Source organism: Fringilla coelebs, assembly GCF_963513975.1.
Source record: "Fringilla coelebs genome assembly, chromosome: 2".
Classification (NCBI taxonomy): Eukaryota; Metazoa; Chordata; class Aves; order Passeriformes; family Fringillidae; genus Fringilla; species Fringilla coelebs.
In genome coordinates, this window is record NC_140029.1 from 2,625,745 (window position 1) to 2,650,459 (window position 24,715).

General features: G+C 42.3%; 1 protein-coding gene across 1 annotated transcript in view; it reads right to left on the reverse strand.

Moving 5' to 3' along the window:
- The window catches only part of HLCS (holocarboxylase synthetase), a gene marked incomplete at its 5' end in the record, with an annotated part of 146,251 nt that overhangs the window by 114,148 nt on the left and 7,388 nt on the right, over window positions 1–24,715 (reverse strand). Inside the window, 3 exons of the mRNA XM_084226267.1 lie at window positions 12,852–13,034; window positions 17,622–18,502; window positions 20,156–20,318. Of these exons, the coding sequence (XP_084082393.1) occupies window positions 12,852–13,034; window positions 17,622–18,502; window positions 20,156–20,318 (1,227 nt within the window). The remainder of the gene's footprint in view (window positions 1–12,851; window positions 13,035–17,621; window positions 18,503–20,155; window positions 20,319–24,715) is intronic.

The window sequence follows — 24,715 nt, forward strand, 5'->3', positions numbered from 1 at the left end:
AAAAATGGAAAATAAGCAGATAAAAGCTCCTGACAGGGAGCTGTGGTACACTCACTAGTCCTAAACCCAACAATTCCATCTTGGAAAGAAGAAATGTCTTCCAGACCAGAAAAATGCAGGGGTAATTGCTCACTTCATGTAATAAGTTCTAAAGTCAAAACATGCCAGATGTAATTTTTTATTTAGATCTTGACAATTGTGCATCAAAACACGAATTATTGTTCCTTATCTTGCAGAAGAGTTTCAGAAATACCTCCTGGAATTGATTTGCATCTGTTCTGACTCCATGGAAATGCTGAGACATGCTCCCACAAAATAAGTTTTTAAAACTCCTGAGGATCTTAAGATGTTTATTAATTCCTAAAACTTGACTTTATTCCACAAGCAGGGAACATCCAGGCACAGCTCTCAACATGAGACACTTTCTCCAGCTGAATGCTGCTCTTCCTTGAAATCATTTTAATAATGAGACCCATGAAACTCTTTGTACTTCTATTATGACCCGTTCATCAGTTGAATGGTAAATCACAAAAGAAATTGTGATTAATTTCTTTGTTCCCAGTGTAATATCAAAAAACAATCACTAAAAAAAGAGCCATAAGTGAATGGTTCAATAATCCAAATGAATACCCATATATATCCACAATCTCTCTTTCTTTCTCTCAGCAATGAAAACAGGTTTGGGTTTATTTTGTTTCTCTGTCTGAAGTTGTTGAGGCATTGAGTTCTGTAAATAAATCTATATTCAAAGGAAAAAAAAGCTGACTAAAAATTTACATGTGGGTTGTTTGCCCAGCAAACGTTCTGAGACTCAGCAATCTGTGACCCCACTTCAAAAGACTTCAGCTTCTAAATGATCTAAATTCCAAATTTTAGTTCTCATCACGTGCAAAAATCATAAATTTATTACAATTAATACTCCCCAGCTGAAGAAAATATTCCTTTCCATGTTAAAATCTCCTCGATGCTGATCCTGCTACTGCCTGCCTTTTACTGTTATTTTAATTCTACATTTAGTGGTTTCTTTTACAAATTAAGAAGTATATTTTGAAATGTTTTCTGAAGCAGTTCTTAAAGCATTTCTTAGCTAAATTCAGCAGTACAACTTAGTACAGGCTTGAGAAAGGACCCACACTAGAGCAGGAAAGCGATTCCAATAAAACAAGCTGTAAAAATCCAACCTTGTCCCACATTTTAGTGAAACCATCAGTCCAAAGCAGCCCCATTTTTACAGCTAAAATGATGAGAGATGTACATAACAACCAGCAGCTGTAGGGAATGCTAGAAAATGCAGCAATCAAGTTATTTTCTCCATGTTCAAGCCTCACTCCTTACCTCTGCTCTTCAGCTGTTGCCCCATTCCCCTCTCTCCTCCTCCCACACAGCCTCTGCTTTTTCATCTGCTATCAAACCAGATCCACCAGCTCTTCCTCCTGCATTTTTTCTCTCTCAAAAAAAAAAAAAGAAGTTCTTATCCTCATCAGTCAAGGAGCATGCTCTGATTTACACACTCCATGGAGAACTCTGATCCCAACTTTTCTCAGGGCTGGAGCTCTCAGGTCTCCTCTGGGCCTCTTGCTCCTCACTCACTTTTATTATTTTGTGTGTTTAATAAGAAATGGGTAAAGGAAGGAGATAATTTCTGAAACTTGAGGTGGCCAGTGTGACTAATACAATAAAATCTTACACAGATTAAAATAATTTCATAATTTTAAACATATTAGCACACACATGTACAAAACTGTATAAAGAATTATGGAATTCTACAGGTGCAGGACCAAACTTCATCCCTGCTGTGGATCCTCTAGGAAATGCTGGCAGAGATAAAACTGTGACCAGCTGAAATGCCTGTAATTAAAACACCTCATCCTGTGAAGAACAGCTCTGCCTGACCTAACTGTAAAACACAGGTTGGATCTTTACACAGGAAACTTTTCCTGGGAGGAGAAAAATACAAGTACCACGAGAACAGCCAGCACGAGATGTATTCTGATTTCTTTTTCCTTCTGAGAAAGCCTTGCCTCGATTTTCCTGTAAATCCTTTGTCATCCATGTCACCAGCCCAAGTGAGCACAGTGGTTCATTAAAGTGAAACATGTTCTCTGGTTGGGAACACCCACTGCAACCCCAAAAAAAAAATAGGAGGAACTACAGCAAACTTTCTGATTTCGGCCAACAGCTGCTCTTTAATCAGCTTTTCACTGCAGGAACTGCATCGTGTCAGGCACACAGGCACATGGCAAATTCCACTGGCCCTGCACCTGGAATTCCCAGATTCCCTCAACATGTCAGAAATCCTGGCTGGAGAGGAACTGGCAGAGGATGAACACAGCAATCTCTGAGGCAGCCCCTTCCCCACCAACTGCTGGCAATGGATTTTTTGGGGTCTTTGCCCAGTGACAAACTCTGAGAACACCACGGTGTCTTCTAAATCAAAAACTCCAACTAAACTCCCACCTTAATTCTCTAGAATAAACCCAGCTGGATAAACTCCAATAATAAACTCTGTGTCCCACCTTAATTCTCTAGAATAAAGTCCCACCTTAATTCTCTAGAATAAACCCAGCTGGATAAACTCCAATAATAAACTCTGTGTTGTAGAACAAGGTTTTTTTCCTGCACGCTACTGGACAACTGGACTGTCAAAGGAATCAAATACAAATTTAGAAAACCTGAATGCTGCCAATGCAGTGTTTCAAAGGAATCAAATACAAATTCAGAAAATCTGAATATTGCAGGTTTTGATTCAAAGGAATCAAATACAAATTCAGAAAACCTGAATATTGAAGGTTTTGATTCAAAGGAATCAAATACAAATTCAGAAAACCTGAATATTGCAAGTGCAGCATTTCAAAAGAATAAAATGCAAATTCAGAAGACCTGAGTGTAGCAAATGCAGTGTTTCAAAGGAATAAAATGCAAATTCAGAAGACCTGAATGCTGCCAATGCAGTGTTTCAAAGGAATCAAATACAAATTCAGAAAACCTGAATATTGCAAGTGCAGCATTTCAGAGGAATAAAATGCAAATTCAGAAGACCTGAGTGTAGCAAATGCAGTGTTTAAAAGGAATAAAATACAAATTCAGAAGTTGCCAATGCAGAGTTTTAAATGGATAAAATACATATGCAGAAGACCTGAATGCTGCCAATGCAATGTTTCAAAGGAATCAAATAGAAATGCAGAAAACCTGAATATTGCAGGTTTTTATTCAAAGGAATCAAATACAAACTCAGAAAACCTGAATATTGCAAGTGCAGTGTTTCAAAAGAATAAAATGAAAATTCAGAAGACCTGAATGCTGCCAATGCAGTGTTCGAAAGGAATAAAATACAAATTTGGAAAATCTGAATATTGCAGGATTTTATTCAAAGGAGTAAAATACAAACTCAGAAAACCTGAATATTGCAAGTGCAGTGTTTCAAAGGAATAAAATGCAAATTCAGAAGACCTGAATGCTGCCAATGCAGTGTTCGAAAGGAATAAAATACAAATTTGGAAAATCTGAATATTGCAGGTTTTATTCAAAGGAGTAAAATACAAATTCAGAAGACCTGAATGTTGCAAATGCAGTGTTTCAAAGGAATCAAATACAAATTCAGAAAACCTGAATATTGCAAGTGCAGCATTTCAGAGGAATAAAATGCAAATTCAGAAGACCCGAGTGCAGCAATGCAGTGTTTCAAAGGAATAAAATACAAATTCAGAAGTTGCCAATGCAGAGTTTTAAATGGATAAAATACACATGCAGAAGACCTGAATGTTGCCAATGCAGTGTTTGAAAGGAATAAAATACAAATTCAGAAAATCTGAATATTGCAGGATTATATTCAAAGGAATCAAATACAAACTCAGAAAACCTGAATATTGCAAGTGCAGTGTTTCAAAAGAATAAAATACAAATTCAGAAAACCTGAATATTGCAGGTTTTTATTCAAAGGAATCAAATACAAACTCAGAAAACCTGAATATTGCAAGTGCAGCATTTCAGAGGAATAAAATGCAAATTCAGAAGACCTGAATGTTGCCAATGCAGTGTTTGAAAGGAATAAAATACAAATTCGGAAAATCCGAATATTACAGGATTTTATTCAAAGGAGTAAAATACAAATTCAGAAAATCTGAATATTGCAGGTTTTGATTCAAAGGAATCAAATACAAATTCAGAAAACCTGAATATTGCAAGTGCATTTCAGAGGAATAAAATGCAAATTCAGAAGACCTGAGTGTAGCAAATGCAGTGTTTCAAAGAAATAAAATACAAATTCAGAAGTTGCCAATGCAGAGTTTTAAATGGATAAAATACATATGCAGAAGACCTGAAACTTGCCAATGCAGTGTTTGAAAGGAATCAAATACAAATTCAGAAAACCTGAATATTGCAGGGTTTTATTCAAAGGAATCAAATACAAACTCAGAAAACCTGAATATTGCAAGTGCAGTGTTTCAAAGGAATAAAATGAAAATTCAGAAGACCTGAATGCTGCCAATGCAGTGTTCGAAAGGAATAAAACACAAATTTGGAAAATCTGAATATTGCAGGATTATATTCAAAGGAATCAAATACAAACTCAGAAAACCTGAATATTGCAAGTGCAGTGTTTCAAAGGAATAAAATGCAAATTCAGAAGACCTGAATGCTGCCAATGCAGTGTTTGAAAGGAATAAAATACAAGTTTGGAAAATCTGAATATTGCAGGATTTTATTCAAAGGAGTAAAATACAAATTCAGAAGACCTGAATATTGCAAATGCAATGTTTCAAAGGAGTAAAATACAAATTCAGAAGACCTGAATGTTGCCAATGCAGCTGAAGTTTGCATTTTTTTCTGTTTTGAACAACGATTTAACAGGACGCTTCTATTTCCTCTTGGTTCTATAAATTTATTTATCCCTATATCTATCCACCTTGCCACTTTAATTAAATTACATGTTAATTAAACATACATTCTGGCCATAATCTGCTCAGAAGTGAAGCCACAAAAGGAGCCCTAATGGAGCTGTCAGACAAGCCCTACAACAATTTCCCATTGTGGGAAGGAGGCGTCATTTCTGAGCAATGGTAACTCGAGAGGATCTCGCCGGGCTCCAGCTGATGCCAAGCCTGCTCTCATTTTCCCAGTCTCACTTCCATAAATTAGCTGCAGGCCCCATGGACATCAGGGGATCTTGAGGGTGGTTTTTTGGGTTTTTTTTTAATGTTTGGAAATCCTCCACTTTTGTCAGATCCTCAGCAGTGAGGTCAGAGCGGTGCCAAATGCGGGGTGTTTGTCACAGGGCAGGGATTCCTGCTCTCCAAAATCCCCCATCTGCTCCAGGGCAGCCCTGACTCCCAAGGCTTTCTCAGGAGTGCTGAAACAAAATCCACACCCAGCCACTGGAACTGCAGCCCTCCCAGCAAGGCAGAAGGGGACACCCACCTGAATTTGGGTCAATCTGCCACCCAAGGTTTGGCTTTTTAAATTTTGATCCCTGTCCCAAACTCTGAGATAAAACTGAAACTAAGAAAAGTCAGCCTCAGCACTCTGCTGAGTAACCTGTACTCAAGAAATGCCCAGGCCTGCTGCTGCTCTCTGCCATCTCCAGAGTGAGAAATCAGCAGCAGACTGAGATCACAAATGTTTCAAATATATATTACATAAGCCATTCTGGGGGGATAATGAAATTTTCCATTCTCTCCAGTACAGAAGGAACACGCCTGCTGAAGAAAGTGGTTGTGAAGTATCATGCACACTGACTCCAAGCCAGCCTTGAAACATGAGAGAATCCAATTCCATGAGTGGCACTTTGGTCAGATGCCAGCACATCATAATTTCACATCAGAGTTAGCTGCACAGAAAGATGAAATGCTACTCGGTACAAAAGGCATTAACTTTTAGTTCTCACAGCAGCCTAAAGCCCCTTTTTATGGAGATTGCTATAAACAGCAGACTTGCTTTCACTCCTCAAAGCTTCCTGCATTTTCCAAATGATCCTCAAAAACATTTATGGAATCAATACACAGCCCAAAAGTTGTTTACAAACCAGAATGCAAAGGAAGAATGCTGCTCATTATTATGTGCCTACAAATGTGCTTCATGCTTGTTTAACAGGAACAGCATGTTTGCTGCCATCCTGCAAGAAGGAGAACAGAATTTGAAGTAGACAAGTGTAAAACAAAGGCAATGTTTGCCAGATTTCCCTTTCCCTCTCCCCTAAATACATGGGAAATATTCCCTGAAGATAAACAGCAGAAAAGGAAAAGGTATCTTAAAGCACCACCTGGAATTACTTGGCTCCACATTTGGAATTCCCTTCACCTCCCATCAAGATTTCTTAATTGGAAATGTTTTACTGTATCCTGACACTACATGCCAGCGATTCCTGTGCAATTTCAAAGGCTGCTTTCAAACTGAGGAAATACTATACAGGGCAGTTGCTGCAAACATGCAAAGATATTTTCATGTAAATCTATCTACAACACACAGTGCATAAAATGTTTTCCATCCCTTCCCTGGTTTTCCCCTTGAAACCCAGCTCAGAAGTGTCCCCTGCTGGCAAACACCTTCCCCTGACTGCAGGAGATGGAGGGAAAGGCTCTGGGAGCAGCAGAAATCCCTGTCCTGTCCTTTGGACAGAATGACAACCCCGATGTGGCTCAGCTGGGCAGGGACACTGGGCAGGGCTGGTGAGGGCACTGGGAACACCTGCAGCACCCCAGGGCTCCCTTGAAAAAACTCCAGGAAAAAGGCTGAAGGAAGTTCAGAGAGTCAACAAATGAGGAGGTAATGCAGCCTTCTAATAATTAGAGAATTCCAGAATGGTTTGGGTTGGGAGGGACCTCAAAGCCCACCCAGAGCCACCCCTGCCATGGCAGGGACACCTCCCACTGCCCCAGGCTGCTCCAGCCCCAGTGTCCAGCCTGGCCTTGGGCACTGCCAGGGATGCAGGGATGGAATTCCATCCCAGCCCTGCCCACCCTGCCAGGGAACAATTCCTCATTGCCAATATCTGACCTGCCCTCCTTCACAGCCAGATTTACAGGAGGCAGCCCAAACAAAGCTCAGTTGTCACTCAAATCCTCTTCCTCACCAGGATAAACAATCTCTCAATTGACCAGTTGAATTTCTGTCTCACAAATCAGTAAAAAGGTTTTACAGTTTCACAGCCTTGTTGCACTATAGGACTGCTTGAAAAAGTTGCCTCTGAACAAAGAGCCAAGAAAGTTTTCTTGAAAAATTTTCCTGTGACTGTGTCATTAGTCCTCATCATCTTCTTCTCCATGCCTTCCACCTGCAGTCACTGTCAGCATTCCTGAAAGGGATACTAACAATGGGAAGAGAAATTCAGGTTTACCCAGTGCCACCCCAGCCCCACCAGCATCACCCCAAACCCTGTCCCCAAGGCCACATCCAGACTGCTCTGGGACAATTCCAATGATTCCAAACCTCCCTGGGCAGCTCAGCTGTCCCTGGAATTGTCCCAGAGCAGCCTGGATGTGGCCTTGGGGACAGGGACAGGGTTTGGGATGATGCTGGTGGGGTTGGGTGGCACTGGGGGATCCTGGAGGGTTTTCCCAGCCTTAATTCTGGGATTCTGAGAAGATCCAACCTTCAGGGCAGGTTGGATCAGTCAAAGCTCTCTGATGCTCAGCCTGGAGCAAAGGAGGCTCAGGCGGGACCTCACTGCTCTGCACAGCTCCTGACAGGAGGGGCAGGGAAAGGAGGAGAGGAAATGGCCCCAAATGGCACCAGGGCAGGCTCAGGTTGGAGACTGGGACAGAAAATGTCCCTGGCAGAGTGGTCAGGCCTTGGGCTGAGCTGCCCAGGGAGGTTTGGAGTCCCTGGAATTGTCCCAGAGCAGCCTGGATGTGGCCTTGGGGACAGGGACAGGGTTTGGGGTGATGCTGGTGGGGCTGGGTGGCACTGGATGATCCTGGGGGGCTCTTCCCACCCTGGGGATTCTGAGACTCTCATTCTTTGCTGTCAGGGCTGCCTTGGCACAGAAGTACCTGTGAAAAGCATCCTGCCCTGATGCCTTGTGCAGGCTGCCCTGGATCAGAGGCTGGGCAGAGCTAAAGAACAAAGCAGGGATTTATCCAAAGGATCTCCTGCATGGACCCACCTGGGGCAGCACCAGAGCCCAGCCAGGGCTGCACCCAAGATGACCCAAAACGGCCCCAAAATGCCCGGCCGGGCACGGGGTCTCTCCCTGGGATCAGCTCTGCTCCATTTGCACCTTGCAGTTCATTGTCCCATCCCAGCTTTAGCCCCTGCAGTCCCACCCTGCTTGTTTTTCTCTCTCCAGCCCACGGGGTTTGTGCTCCTGGCTGAGATTTGGCTCATTTGTCCTTGGTGCCCAGCTGGAGCAGGAATTGTTTTGTCTCCCTGCTCTGTGCACAGAGCTCACCATCCCATAATATGAACCCAGACCCACACACTAAAGCAGCACAGAACCTGAAAAACAGAAAAGCTCAAACCTGAGGCATCAGGACTGCTGCAAAATCTACTCCACAAACTCAGCTTAATTTAAGGTTTTATCTCTACCAAGTAACTGGAACCCAGAAGTTTACAAATTCCACCCAAGAACAGCAGTTCTGTGAGGAAACCACATGAATTAAAGGGTACAGAGTAATAAAAGACTGGGGAGAAAGAATTAAAAGATGCTCAAATACACAGAATTTATTCCACCACGGGACTGTGTGACAAATGTTACAAATGTTCACTTGGGTACAAGAGGAGATATCCCTGAGATACAAAAAGCAGAGCAGAGCAGCTCTGAACTGCTGAATTTGGACACAATCCCTGCATCATTTCATCATTCTGAGTGCTAATGAAGCAAAAAGAGGAAAACAGTGAGGCACAGACTGTCAAAACCCTGGAGAACAATTCCCTTCAGAACCACGCTCCCACCCCAGCAAAGAGCAGGAATTAGGATTAGAATCCAGACATTGACACTTCCCCTGAATGCCAACACTGAAAAAAGCTTGCTTTATGATTTGTGTGGCCCTTCTGGGTTTGCAGGTTTTTGTTGTAAAGGAACAAAAGTGAATTTGAGGAGGGGAGAGGGAAGAACACAAAACCAGCGAATGCAAACCCAAACCCACCCTCCCTGCACACTCAAAGCCTTGCAGCCCAACAAATTCCTTTGCATTTAATATGGACAAAAAGCCCTAAACCCACGGAGTGAAATTCCAAATATTTTTAACTCATAGCACAGCTATCAGTCCTTAGGTGAAGTTTCACAGACACATTAAAATCCATTCCCCAAAACCAGTGAGGTGCTTCAGCAAATACCCATTTTTATTGGTACAGATGCATTTACTTTGCTTCATCCAATTTTTTTTTTGCTACTTTGCCTTGAAAGATATTTTCATTTCTAGCCAAGACTTAAACTGGGAAAAGCCTTCAAGTACAAAGGTTTTTGCTCTTTTCAAATAATACACATAATACATGAAAAAAAGTAAAAAATGTTGGACACAAATGATTTATCAGTGATTTATTCACGTCTCTCACTGTCTGTTGGTCATTTAATATTTTTCTCAGCTCTTGTTTTACTTCTGAGACAGAGAAAAGAGCAAATTTCCTTTCTGGAATAAATCATCCCAAAGAGATCTTGTTTTTTGTTCTACTGTCTGCAAGGCAGGGATGATGCTCACACTCTGAGGAGAAGAGAAAACAAGCAAATCTCCCATTTTGTAGATTACACATTCTTAGTTCACTTCTAAACCAAAAACCTGGGCAGTAATAAAAACTCTGGACTTTCAGTGCAACTACCCCTGATTTTAGCACTGGAAATTTAAAAAAAAAAACAACCCTGAAGTTGAATCTCAACTCCTACAACACCCATGAATATGCATGGAAATATTTCAGAAACAATTGTCTCCAAATGTACCCTGAAATCAGGGTTCATTATAGTGTTAGCTGAGAGTTCAAATTCCCCATCCTCAAAGGAAGATTTATTCAGGATAAAGTAACTCCACATTTTCTTGGCTGACATAATGGACCTGGAATTTCAAAGCAGGCAATGCCACCCCAGAACCAAAATGTGGAAATCTGCTCTGAGCTGACTCTGTCCCAGCTACTGAATTACTCAAATACACAAAAAAAAAAAAAAAATTTCAGCCTGAGGGGTTTTTACTCAAGTTTTAAGATGAGCAAATGTGTGGGTGAAACAATTCCTAATGGGAATAATCACCACTGGGACAAATCTCATTCTTCAAGGAGTAAATCCTTGGTTTGAAACCTGCTCTGAAACTCCCTGCAATAAAACACAATCCTGGCCATTTATGTCTGAAAAATTATCCTTGGAGATGGCTGAAAGAGCAAATATTTGAGAGTTTAAGGGCAAAGCTGCAGAAAAAATCAGATCTCTATGCTTGGAGCTGCCACTGAACATGTGGGTGCCAGACACTGAGTCCCCCTCCCCACAGGACACCGAATTTCCCTCTCCATTTGCTCTGCAGCCCAGCAAGAAATGCAGAAAAAACAAAGATGTTGGGTTTTCCTATCAATACTGGCCTCTAAAATGACATTCAGCATCAATTTGTGTCGATTTAATTAAGGTTTAACCAGCATTTTAATTGTTCTTCATTTAATTGTTCTTCAATTGTTGTTGTTGTAGCAGAATCCTCCCTGCTAAGATCTAAAATCCTTAATGATGGATCTGACCATCCATTATTCAGACAGCAGAGCTTTCAGCTGAATTTAAAATATAATAATTCCAGTTCTGCTCATGTTTTGTTGGCTTTTTTTAATCCATGCAGCAAGACTGTGGTTTTAATGTCTGTGAATTGGAAATTAAAACTTCAAAATGTGAATTCTGAGGAGGAAAAGTAAAAAAAATTCCAACCCACCCCTCAGGAACAGCTTCAAATTCCACTGCAAAAGGCACAAAGACCCACAGAGGGGAGAGGAACATCTTAAATTCTTAATAATCCCATTTATATCAATCAGCAGCATGGGTTTGATGGGATTATTAACAGCATCTCAACTATGATGAAGAAAAACACAGATTGTGCAGGAATTTTCAGCAAAGGCAAAGTCAGGAGAAGCTATTTGTTCACAGAATAAAGTTTAGAATTTTATTTGATGCCCAAAAGGTGGCAGGAAACAGGTGTGGTGAGAGTTCTGATAAAAGGTGGAAGAGGCACCAAGGGAATCCCACAGAATTCACAGCTCTGATGTAAACTGAAGAATTCCCCAAACCAGCACTTAAAGCTGAAAGAATTTTAAAATTACCCAAAAAAACCCCTCAGCCTCATTTTTTCTTAATGGAGTAAAAGATGCAGAGCAAATCCAATTATTTTTTTTTTCCTCATAAGCAAAAGGAGCTTGGGGTTCCCAAAATTAATTAGAAAATCTGAGCAGGTGAGGGGAACCAGAAGATTTTAAACACAACAGAAACTCCAGTTTGGGGATGAGGAATCATTCCTGAGCTGCCAAATCTCAGGAATATAAAATTATTTCTCATTATTTTTGGATCTGTTAACAAGACCTTGAGCTTGCTTGATCATTAATTGACTCACTGTGGTATTTTTATTACAGGGAAGTCTAAGAAATCATCCCAAAATCACTTGCTGGCAATACAAATAAGGATTTCCTCCAATAATTCACATTTTTGGTATCTCCTGGCTCTCTGGAAAAGCAAGGAGGCCTATGGAGAACAGGATGGATGGGGAAAAGAAATAATTTGTGAGAAAGCTGCACTCTAACACATTCATTATTTATTTCAATGTGCTCTTTCTTCTTTAGGAACTGCTTTTGTTACAAGTTGCAATTTCCTTTTACACAAGATTCTGGAATTATATCAAGGCTGAAGGGAAAGACATTAAAACAATGACTACACACAGCAAAGCTAGCATTAAATATGTGAATAAAACAATTAAAATCACAGGAAAACACATAAAAATTAATAAAGTTTAGGAATGGAATCATTTATTAATGGAATTTACTATTTAAATTTTAAAAACTTATTGTGGTATAAACTTTAAAGAATATACAGTTAAAATATCTTTAATTGATGGTCTGCAACCCTGGAATGTGCCACTAGATGGCAAGTTTGGATAGAAATTAGCTGAATTTTAATTTATGACATGTTTGAGAAGTCCAAAGGCATTGGATAGAAATAATCATGAAAAAAAAATAGAGAAGGAAGACAACAAAATTAAGAAGATTCAATAAACAATTCTTGTGTCTGGAGCACATTAAATACAAGCCAAAAAGGTGAGATGGGTTTTAGTTTTGTTTCCACATTGCCACACAAATGGAGAATCAATCCACACAGGATTCTGAAGTTATATTTTAAAGAAAAAACAAGTGAAAATCCCTTTTATACATTCCTCACAATTGTTCAGAGCAGGGTCTCACACAGAGGAGAGCAGCACTGAGAGCTGACATCTGAATGACAAATATTCCCAGGAAATATCCCAACATCCTCAGGAATCAGGGATTGATTTCCTGGGCCATCAGCCCCTTCCCATTCACTCACTCTGCTCTTCACCATCTCCTCTTTTGTTACCAGCCTGTGCAGAATTTTTTATCTTGATTTAATATCAAGAGATTTTTTTATCTTGATTTTATATTTTTTTTTAAAAATCCTCTCTTTTAAAGCAGCTCTTTCTGTAGCTCACTACAGCCTTCCAAAGGGACAGCACTAAAAAGTTCTTAACAGAAATACAGAAATAAAATAAAATGAACCCTGCACAATTCCCCTGTGCTGAAATTCAGAACTCCTTCTAGCAGGAAACAAAACACTGATGGATTCAAAATGAAACTTTTTACTTACCTGAAATATCTGTTGAAAACTCTCCAAACAAAACCACCAGGCTTTAGGAGAACACTGAATTTCCCTGGCAGGGTAAATCCCAGCTTACCTCATCTGGAGAGAGCAGATAAATGGGTGTCAGCTCAGGAGCCTCACTGTGTTCACAGCTCAGCCCAAGGCAGGTCAGGATCTCCCTGAGAACTTCATATCTCTTGGAATTGCTCATTTTGAGCAAATTAAAATCCTCTTCAGTCTGCACATCCATGGAATTGCTGTCCAGCTCCAAATGGGCCTGGCAGGATGTATAAAAAAAATAAAATCAGTTTCCAATTCAGGGATCTCACAACCATCAACTCATCACAATTTCCTCTCAAACCTACCTAAAATTTCCCTTCTTCAAAAACTTTTTCTGGAGGGGTTGATAAATTAGTATTTACCAACTTTAAATTTAATTTTCTGCTTTTCAGGTCTGCCAGAATCAACAGCAAGGTTGGTCATTTTCTGGCTTGTACATGAGTGGAAGTCCATTACTATTAGAATGGCATTGAAACTGAAATTCCATTATAACTGAAGTTCCATTACAATTGAAATTCCATCAAAAGTGAAATTCCATTAAAAGTGAAATGCCATTACAACTGAAATTCCATTAAAATTATATTAAAATTCAAAGAGCTTTTCAGAAGTTGTACAAGGTGTGGAGAACTCAAGCAAGTCACATGAATTTAGTGGAAATAAAAAAACCCTTCTGTCTAAAAAAGTTACTTTTTCACATATTAGAAAATAACTCCTCGTGGTTGGAGCAGATGCTGAGAAGTTGAAATTAAATGCAAGAGGGGAAAAAATCCTTCCTAGACCTCCTTTACTCCTTTTTGGCTCGTTTTTTTTGCTTTTCCAAGATATTTCAAAGCCCTTGTATGTTGGAGCCCTGGCTGCTGAGAATTCCAGCCTGTCTGTGCTGCCAGGCACTGACCCCCAGAGAACACTGCAGTGACCTGAGGGCCTGGAGAAGCTTCCAGAATGGAATGACAGAACTGGGATTGTGGGGGTGCAGTTTGGATAGAAGTGTGTGATACCACAGGGTGGGAAACTCAGAGTTGGAGGGTTTAGAATGCAGGAATAGACAGAAAGCAAGGTGGAGGCTTTAGGGTGGAGGCTGCTCCTTCTTCTTCACCTTCTTCTTCTTCTTCTTCACCTTCTTCTTCTTCTTCACCTTCTTCTTCTTCTTCACCTTCTTCTTCTTCTTCTTCACCTGCTTCTTCTTCTTCACCTTCTTCTTCTTCTTCTTCACCTGCTTCTTCTTCTTCACCTTCTTCTTCTTCACCTTCTTCTTCTTCACCTTCTTCTTCACCTTCTTCTTCTTCACCTTCTTCTTCACCTTCTTCTTCTTCTTCACCTTCTTCTTCTTCTTCACCTTCTTCTTCTTCTTCACCTTCTTCTTCTCGTCCTCCTCCTCCATGGGTTTTTGGGTGGTTTTGTGTTATTGGAAAAAAAATCCACATTACAGCCCACAAATAGTTAGCCATTAGGTTAAAAGTGAAAATAATGGAGGTGTCATTTCTTAATTGGACAGTTTATCCTTCAAAGGCCTTGGAGAGAGAGGCAGGGCTCCATTTTTAGTTTGTGGCAGTGAAGTGCTGCAGAGCTCAGGGTTTGTGAGACTGTGACAGAGATCAGAACTGATGAACACCTGAGTCCAACAAGAAATATCCTCTCACACATTTAATCCTGACCTTGGCAAAAAAAAAACCAAAAATCCACACTTGTACTCTCTGCAGATTAATTTATCGCTATTAAATAAAGCCTTTATTTTTGTTCATTTCTTCCATTTTGCAGAATTTAATGATATTCTTTGTGTTTTACATATTTTCAGTGAAATTCAGGGAAATGAATGAGTGTGGCTGCCCCTGGATCCCTGGCAGTGCCCAAGGCCAGGTTGGACTTGAGGCTGGGAGCAGCCTGGGACAGTGGGAGGTGTCCCTGCCATGCCAGGAGTGGGATGAGAGAATTTTAAGATCCTTTCCAACCCAAACCATTCCATGATTGCAAAAAAAAAAAAACAGTAAAAAGGAGGCAGGACACACCCACCCACCAGAGGAGTCCAGAAAAAAGGGAAACAAATCTGCCAGAATATTTCCTGGCTGATGTCACTGCCTGGAAACAATAAAGGCTTTTCAAATCCAGACTGGAAGTCATTTAGAATTATAAAATGTCACACTAATCCTTTTAATCTGATTTTTGAAGCTGTGCTCTGATGCCCTTCTCTTATTCCTGGGGAAAACCTCAGGAGTATAAAGTTTTACTGCAGCAGGAGGATCAATTCAAAGGGTGCAGCAAAGCAGAACTTGCAGGGACACAATCAAATCCATTTTCTGGGTGGCAGAGCTGCCTACAAAAAAAGGCAATAAATATCCTCCAATGTCTAACAGAGTTCCCAAAAATCCAGCAGATTCAAGCTGATAAAAGACAAAATCACTTCTAAGAACCCCCTGAATATTTCTGAGCTCTGTAACTGCTACAAGAGTCTGGACACCTGATCCCTGAGCAGCTCAATTTCAGTGCTCTGGGCTCCTGAGAAAGCTCCCTACCTAAAATATTGATAAAAAAAGAGAACCTTTCATGAAGTTGGTTCATTTTTATATTCCTTAATTTAATCTTGGAAAACAAATCTTGCTCTGCTTTTCTCAATGATTTCTTCTCTAAACTTCATAGTCCCTCTTAGCAGCCTTTCCATCACTCAAAACTTTAGCTGGGAATATTTCAATCATTTCAATCATCAGTGACCAACATTTACCTTCCCATGGAAGATTCCTCACTCGTTATCCAGAAGGTACAATTAAGAAAAAAATACTGTGAACACTTAAACTCATCTGTTTAATTTTTTTTTTTGGGTGGTTTTTGGGGTTTTTTTGCTGGTTTGTTTGGTTTTTTTGAGGGTTTTCTCTGTTTTGGTGTTTTATTTAACCAGAGATGACAATACCATGATACTGGAGAGGCACCTACTTCCTGGGATATTATTTTAAGTGGAATTAATGATTTTGGCTCATGCCAGACTACCCCAATTCCACCCCCTAGATTTTCTGAGCTATTTGATAGGTGCAGAATATGAAACATTTAAACCTTTAAAGCCTGAATAATGACTCAGGAAACAAAGAAGTTTCCAGCAAGGTTTATTCTGCACTTCTTGCTTTGCCACAATTCCTATTTTTGTAAGGATTCTGTGGGAATTATTTCCTACCTCCCAAAATCTGCTCAAGCTGTATTCCAGCAGGCAGAAAGGGAAAGCTCTGCTCTGGAACCTGACAAAATCCCAGAATAATTGGGGTTGGAAGGGACCTCTGGAGGTGACCCAGTCCAACCCCCTGCCAAGGCAGGCTCACCTGGAGCAGGTGACACAGGGAGGTGTCCAGGTGGCTTTGGAATGTCCCCAGAAAGGGAGACTCCCTGTTCCTCCTGGGTTCCAGCTGTTCCAGGGCTGGGAAAGGAAAATTTCTGGGGTTTGGTTTGTGGCCACTGCTCCCTGTGCTGTCACTGGGAGGTCTGGCACCATCCTCTGGCACCCCTTGGAGACATCCCCATGGATTATGGGTGAAATTCCTGCTTCCTGCACAGAACTGCTCTCTGATTTACCCTGCCTGATCCACACTCCTGGCTGGCTCCATGGTGAAAATAAAAGAAGTGTTTTCCCAGCAGTGACATTCCCCTTCCTGAACACCAAGTGAAACCCACCCTGCACTTGGATCCCTGCACATCCAGGACATCCATTTACACCTGGGAATGGCTCCCACTGGGCAAGGGGAGATTTGGGGGGATATGGGGAAGGAATTCCTGGCTGGCAGGGTGGGCAGGGCTGGGATGGAATTCCCAGAGCAGCTGTGGAGCCCCTGGATCCCTGGCAGTGCCCAAGGCCAGGCTGGACACTGGGGCTTGAGTCAGTAATATGTTTTATGAAAAATCCTTTCCTTAGGATTTTTCCTCCTGAGAAGCTGAGAGGCCTCAGGAACAAAATGCAAACAATGATTGTTTGCTGCTGTGGGATGCAGCAGGTGGGTCTGGGATTGGTCTCATGTGGTTGTTTCTAATTAATGGCCAATCCCAGCCCAGCTGTCTCAGAATGTTTTGGTCAGGCTGAACCTTTGTTATTTATTCCTTTTCTATTCTTAGCCAGGCTTCTGATTAAATCCTTCCTTCTATTCTTTTAGTATAGTTTTAATATAATAAATATCATAAAATAATACATCAGCCTTCTGAACATGGAGTCAACTTTCTCATCTCCTCCCTCATCCTGAGACCCCTGTGATCACCATCACAGGACTTGGAGCAGCCTGGGACAGTGGGAGGTGTCCCTGCCATGGCAGGGGTGGCACTGGGTGAGTTTTAGGATATTCCTCTGCTGGCAGGAAAGGCTGGCACAGCTGGCATTGCTCACCTGCACAGGAGAAGCTTTGGGCTGAGCTCAGGGTGGCCTTGCAGGGCCTGCAGGAGCCCCAGGAAAGCTGGAGAGAGACAATTTCCAGGGGATGCAGGGACAGCACACAGGAATGGCTGCCAGTGCCAGAGGGCAGGGCTGGGTGGGATCCTGGCAATGAGGAATTGTTCCCTGGCAGGGTGGGCAGGGCTGGGATGGAATTCCATCCCTGGATCCCTGGCAGTGCCCAAGGCCAGGTTGGACACTGGGGCTGGAGCAGCCTGGGGCAGTGGGAGGTGTCCCTGCCATGGCAGGGGGGGGACAAAATGATCTTTCAGTTCCCTCCCAACCCAAACTATTCCATGTTTGCACACCTGCCCTTGACATGAACCCCCAAGAACACACAATGGGAACAATTTTTTAGGATTATACACCAAGCAGCCATGAGGCAATGAATCCCCCTGCTGACAGTACCTGGGCAAGGATGGCTTCTCCTCCACTGCTGCCGTGAGTCAGGTGCACGATCACCGTGTCCTTGGCAGCATTGCTCAGTCGACTCAGCACCTTCACTCTGCTGCCATCTCCCTTCTTCCCTTCCTCAAAAACACAGCCACTGACCAGCAGGTTCAGCTTCACCTCAGTGCTGTCCTTTTTACACACCACCAGCTCGTGCACCACCCTCCTCAGTTTGTTTTTGTGCTTTATCTGCACGCCCCCAAAGGTGAAGGACGAAGAAAGGCCAAGAATCTTCCCCCCTTTGGAGAGGAATTTCATGAATTGCCTGTGGATGCCCTCGGGGATGGGCTCCTCGGTGGCAATGAGCAGCAGCAGGGAGTTTTCAATCCAGGGGTCTCTGAGCACCTGCTCCTGGTGCAGCTGGTACAAGGTGTAGCTCTCAGCATCGATGCACTCCCTGAGCACTGACCTCACCTGCTCAAACCTCCCTTTGGCAGCCTCAGAGCCCAGGTAAATCAAAATATTCGGGGGTTTCCCAGCCAGGTTTATTCTTTTGGTTCCTTTTTGCAGACATTGCTGCTCCTTCTCCTCCCTGCTGCTGCTGCAGTCCTCGGGCAGCTCCGGGATGTTTTCGGCCGAGGCGAATTTCACCGACTCGATGGTGCTGTTCTCCAGCTGCAGGCACTCGTGGCAGCTGGAAAGGTGCAAGTGGTGGTGCTCCCCACCTCCTGTTTCCTCATGCTCCCTTTCCTCTTCCAGCTTGGATTTGTCCTCCTCAGCTCGCTCTAATCCTGATTTCCCAGCGGGAGTTACTGCGTCCATGTCTGCGCTTTTCTCTTCCACCGCCGACGGTGCCTCCTTTGCCAACTCCTTCAGAGCAGATTCCTCTAAATGGACAGCTGCAAAAGGTAAAGAGACCAAAAAAGGGTTAAAGTAATGAGGCTAAAAGGGTTGGGATAAATATCATTAACAGCAGAATTCAATTTCAGTACAAATGCCCTGCAACAGCAAGAATTTCACTTATTTGACACAACAAATCCTATTTCCCACCAGGACAACAGAGATTTGCACTCATACCATAAATCTAAAGATAAAAAGAAGAAAAGAAAATACCTCTGGAAAAATACTGCTCTTCTAAGGAGGGCAGGGTTTAAAACTGCTGCTGTTTTGAAATAAACTGTTTTGAAATAAGCTAATAAAGCGATGGTATTGGGTAAGAGATATTGAACCACGTCCCTTGCACTGCTGAAGGCTGCAGATAAAGGTTTGGCATGAGAAAAGGGAGTAAAAAGACATTTGAACAGATTTCAGTCTGCAGAAGGGCAGAGAGACACAGCCACAGCAAGACCTGGGAGCTAAGAATCCAAGGGAAAACAAGAAAAGAAGAAGAACTGTTAAAAATTCCCCTTTTCCCCTGAAAATGACAGAAATGTGAAGATAATTCAGAGCAAATACAAGTGAGAAGAGAAGAGCAAAGATGATTATTGCCAGCCAGAAATGTGCAGAGCAAAGAGGAGAGAAAAAATACTCCTCACAAGGGAGGGTTTCAAGGCAAAATCCGAAACATTTTACTGAATCCTTCCCCACTCACACACAACCAAATCAATTTATTATGCTTTTAATCCAGGGAGAAACCCGATTAACAAAATTTTGTTGCTCCAGCTTCAATCCCTTCCCTTATTATGAAACTACATCCCCTTTGGAGCTGAAACATGAAGCAAGATTTCTTCTTTTTTTGATATCCCAAGGGAATTTCACAGCTTCCAACCTCTGTTATTCCACCCAGAGCATCCCCCAGCCTGTTCTGGAGCAGCTTCCACAGAGCACTGGAAGCAAAAGGAGGCAGGAAACATTTTAAAAAGGGACTGACTGGGACACTGTCAGCTTCCATCCTTCCTTGGGGGAATATTTATGCAGAACAGCACCAAGAGAGACAGAATTTCCCATCAGATTCTTCTGGGAAAATATTCCTGTCCTCTTGCACTTCAGCTAAATGCTGTTGATTTTGTCATTCCTTCATTTCTGCCTGTGCACTGTGAGCTACATTAAAAAAACAGCAAAGCAAATACAAACCCCTTTATAAAAAAAAAAAAAAAAAGCCAAAAAAATCCCAGCCCAAATTATTCTCAATCCATGTTCAGCTTTGAATACACTTTAATTTCAAATATGGGAAAAAAAAAAAGAGAGCATTTGCCTAAAAACTTCCAGTTTTGGATTTTTAAAAATAGATTTGTTAATCTAACAGACATGATTTAAAGAAAGTATTTTCTAACTTCTGGTTTGGAGCACCCTGGGATAGTGGAAGGGTCCCAGCCCACAGCAGGGGCTGGGAATGGATGATTTTTAAGGTTCCTTCCAACCCAAACCATTCCAAATCCTCCAAAATTAAAGCAGAGCTACAGAAGGATCAGCCTGGAATCCCAACAGGAAGAAAACACTGCCAAAAAAAAAGGCAAAATTTTCAGGTAGGTATAAAAAACTATGCACAAAGTCCTAAAAAAGGCATAAATCAAGAATGTTGTGGTATGAAAAATGATCAGGAGGGTACTTACAAACAATCCTGTGTGGCACCATCCCGTTCTCCATCTGCAGCCTGTCTTCCAGGAAGGCTATTCCAAGGCTACTGAAATTATCTACACTGGCTTCAGCAATTAACTTAAAAGGTTCACCAGGTTTATAGGCCAAGGGTGAACAAAAGTCTGACCACTTGACAATCTAGAACAGAGCATATGGATGGCTTTCAGTTGGGAAAATGGTGGGAAAAAATCCTCAGGTAGCAACAATTTGCAAGAGGAACTGCAGGAAATTGAAGAATTTAATGAGGGGGGGTTGATTTAGGCAGCAAAGATTGAGGAAGAGAAAAATATCCACACCAGGTGTTGGGAGGAAATTGGGAGTGGAGAGGAATCATTCCCAAAGATCAAGGCTCTAAAAGTTCCAAGCAACAAAATGGCAGCAGAGCTGTAAGGAAAATTCTGCTTGGATTTGTTTCCTTCAGCAGAAACTCCAAGCAAGAATGCTGAGAAAAAGAACAAAATTAAACAACAAGGGTTTAACCACAAGGGTTTAACTACAAGGTGCATCCACAGGCTCGTGCAGGCAGGTGAAATGAAATTCTTCCTTTGCCATTCCCAAGGAATTCTTCATCCCCCAAGTCAATTCTGAGTGCATTTGGAATCAAGGCTGCAGGTAGATTGGGTAAAAAATTCAAAGTTAAGCTCTGCAGAAGGGATATTTACATGCAGAAGTGGTAAAAGTGGGCAGATATATTTTAAAAATTGATTGTATCATAAATTAATAAGTGAATTAATGACCACACTTAGCATTCTGCTTGCAACACGTGTGATGTTGGTGCATTTTTTATGAGAAACTCAAAAACTCCTCAGCCATTTGAGAGGCTGTGGTGAGGGACAAAGAGTTCAGGGTGAGGAACCAAATGTGGGGAAATCTCACAGACTGCAAATCTTAAACTCCTCAAATCTTAAACTCCTCATTTTAATTAAAATTACCAGGAGCATTAACTAAACCCCAGGGTTCAAGATGTTTATCTACATCCAAAATTCCTCTTTCCAGGAAAGAAAATTGCACAAGTAGGAGACACAACTGCATACACAAACCACTTGTCCTCCCATGAAAGAATTTTTAGAAACCTGCCTTCATGACCTAAAAAAACCCCAAAAAATCAGCCTTTGCCATGTTCCAAACCACGGGGAGACGAAGTGCAACTCCCTCAGAGCAGCTGCAGCCCTTGGACACCTCTGCCACGAGGTTCAGCTTTTCACCCCCACACACCAGAGTCAAAACTGACTGAAGAAAGGAAAAACTTCTTTTGGATGCACAAACTGAGGGTGAGCTGTCAGTTATCCCACTTGTTCATAATCAGACCATCAGCTAAATTTACCTTTTTATTTACTGAAATTGAATGGTTTACACACCACCCAAGAGAATCCAGCTGCAGCTTTTGATGTCCTGGTGTTCCCCAAGGGAACAAAAGAACAGAACAAACAACCCCAGTGCTTCTGTCTCCTGAATTTCTGGTTAGAAATCAGCAAACCCAAACGAGAACATCCAGTCTCAGAGTGCTGTGGGTTGGAGGAACATTAAAAATTATCCCATTCCCAAACTCTGCCATGGCAGGGACACCTCCAGCCTGGCCTTGGGCACTGCCAGGGATGCAGGGATGGAATTCCATCCCAGCCCTGCCCACCCTCCCAGGGAAGGATTTTTTCCCACCATCCCACCTAAACCTGTAATTTTTCAGTTGGAAGCCATTCCCTGTGTGCTGTCCCTGCATCCCCTGGAAATTGTCTCTCTCCAGCTTTCCTGGGGCTCCTGCAGGCCCTGCAAGGCCACCCTGAGCTCAGCCCAAAGCTTCTCCTGTGCAGGTGAGCAATGCCAGCTGTGCCAGCCTTTCCTGCCAGCAGAGCTGCTCCAGCCCTGGGATCATCCTGGAGCCTCCTCTGGGCTCTGCAGCAGCTCCAGCTCCTCCAGGGCTGGGGCAGCTCTGCAGGGCTCTCAATCCATATTTGTATTTCTGGCATTTGGATATCTAACAAGAAGCCTGGCTGGGTATCTCCTGATCCATGATTTCTGCTAATCCTGAGTGATAAAAAAATCCCTTTCCAAGAGGAAAAGGGGAGCAGAGTGTGGGGTTTTATCACCTTGAATTTGGGGGTGAAACCCCAGCTCTGTGACACCAGAGGTGTCCCAGCTCCAATGGGACTGCCCATGGTGGAGGGTGAGGGATTTACAGAGTATTTAAATATCCACAGAGTATTTAAATATCCTTTCTCACCCAAAGAACAGGCACAAGTAACACCCACACCTGGAGGCTGTCAGGAAGATCTGTTCGTGCTCTTGATCTTCTGTGGCACCAAGGGAAATCTCAGATGTAAAATGGAATTATTGCTGCACAGTGCAAATAAAGTGAACCCAAAGAAGCAGCTCAGAAAGCAAAGCTCTTGCCAAAACCTCTGACCCTGAAATCAGGCAACAATCCATTGGCTCAGAGCAGAGCAAAAACCAGCAGGGAATATTTTCCAGCTTTCCTGCTATCCAAATCCAAATCTGGATGGCAATTCCAAATCAAAACTCTGTCAGAATAAAGGATGAAAGGGCAGCTCTTAGCAAGAGATGAGACATTCATTATTCACACTCCTCTTTTCTGAGTCCCCCTCATTCTCACCAGCCACAGATCACTGATACTCCTACAAAAAAAAAAAAGGCTTTTTTGGCCAGAAATTGCCCCAAGAGCAATGTGTTCCCACAGCCCCTGGCTATGCTGACAGCCAGAGGTACCAAAATGAAGAGAACTTTATTGTGTTCACACAAAAGAGCAATAAACAAAATAAACCAGCAGTCCTTCTCCTCTTTAGTTTTCATTTCTTTGCATGGACTATCACTTTTGAGCTTTCTAAATCAAATTTATGTCCACATAAGAATGCAAAATTTTCCAACCTAAGGAAAACGAAACCAAACCCAAGAATATTTAAAAAAAAAAAAAAACCAGTAAACCCTAAAAGAATAGATAATTAGAGGTTCAATGCAGGTGTTTTTGTGGATCTTTCTACTACAAAAATTAAAAGAAAATTAAAATCATCCACCTGAGCTGGCCCAGGTGTACAAGAGGGAGGGCACAGGTCATTTATCTCCTGAAGCAGAGCCCACCTGGATGGATTCCACCTGCCCAAGGCAATAAAAGCATTTCCAAAGCAGCTGAAGCAGCTTTTCCCCAAGGAAACCTGTGCCCAGTGCAATGAGAAGCAGAAGATTTGAGCAGAGAAGGTCCCACCAAGCTTGATGGAGCTCCTTGAAGCTCCCCCTGAGGCAGCACTTCTGGACATCCCTCCTGACCCCAGGCTCCAAATCCAGGCTCTGCTCTAGAACTGGCAGGGGGTGAAGGCTCCCAAATTCTGATGGCAGCCCCAAAGCTGGAGCTGAGCCCATTCCCAGATAATTCCATTTATCCCCTGCTCCCCATGATCCCTCCTGCAGGATCAGCTCCTGGAAAAGGTGACCTGGAGGACACTGGATCCCTGCTGGAATTGAGGGAATATTTCTTTGTTTGTTTTAACAACTCTTGATTCTTAGGAGAAGACTGGATTTGGCTTTTGTTTATGGAGAGGGGTTTGAAGACTTTGGAATTAACTAGAATTTATGAAATAGACAGTTGTATAGTTTATCACAGGGTGAAAAATTTAGAGTTTTGGGGGTTTAGTATGGAGGTAGATAGAAGACAAAATAGAGGATTTTGGGTGTTGTTTAATCTTTTTCTTCTTTATCTGCTCTATTTTCTATTGTGTTGGTGGTATAGAGTGATTAGTTAGGCAGAGTTGTAACACAGATGTGTGGCAGACAAATAATTAGGTATTGGTAGAAATATAGAAATAAAGTGCATTTTAAGAGTTAATTAGATAAAATAGCTTTAAGAGTTAATTAAAGAGCTTTAAAAGACCTTGAAACTGCACATTTTGTGACTTTTTTTGCTGCCTTCTCTTTGTGTGCTAAGTCTAGTGCAGACAGAGCGGAGAACTTCTGATAAGATAAAAAATAAACAACTTGAAGATTAAAATATTCTTTTACACAGATTCTCACACAGGGAAGCAGCCAGGCCATGAGCACCTGTGGATGTGAACCCCAAGGAGGAGCCTGAAATGTCCTGATTCCAGGAAATAAGGGTGACAGGTGGCCCTTTGGGGACACCCAGGGCAAGTGGATTTGGATTTGTGGGAAGTGGATTTGGAGAGAATTCTTGAAGTTGGACAGAAGGTTCACACAGTACACAGCTGGATGTCAGCTTTGGGAGAAGAATTGTTGATTTTAGGGTTTAAATTAAGGTTTCAAATGAAATCAAGCCCTTTTAATGCTGCTTTAAAAATTCTCTCCAAATCCATTTCTCACAGTTATGCCTGGCCCCAGGGGTGATCCCAGCCTGGGACCATGGAGAGCTCTGGGATTCCAGACACATCCTGACATGGACATTTTCTGTTTCTTCCCCTTCCCTGGAGGCACTGAGATCAATCCCTCCTCTCCCACAGCTTTCCAGGGCCTAAAGGGAGCTCAACAAAAGCAGGAGAAGGATTTTCCACTGCCCCAGGCTGCTCCAGCCCCAG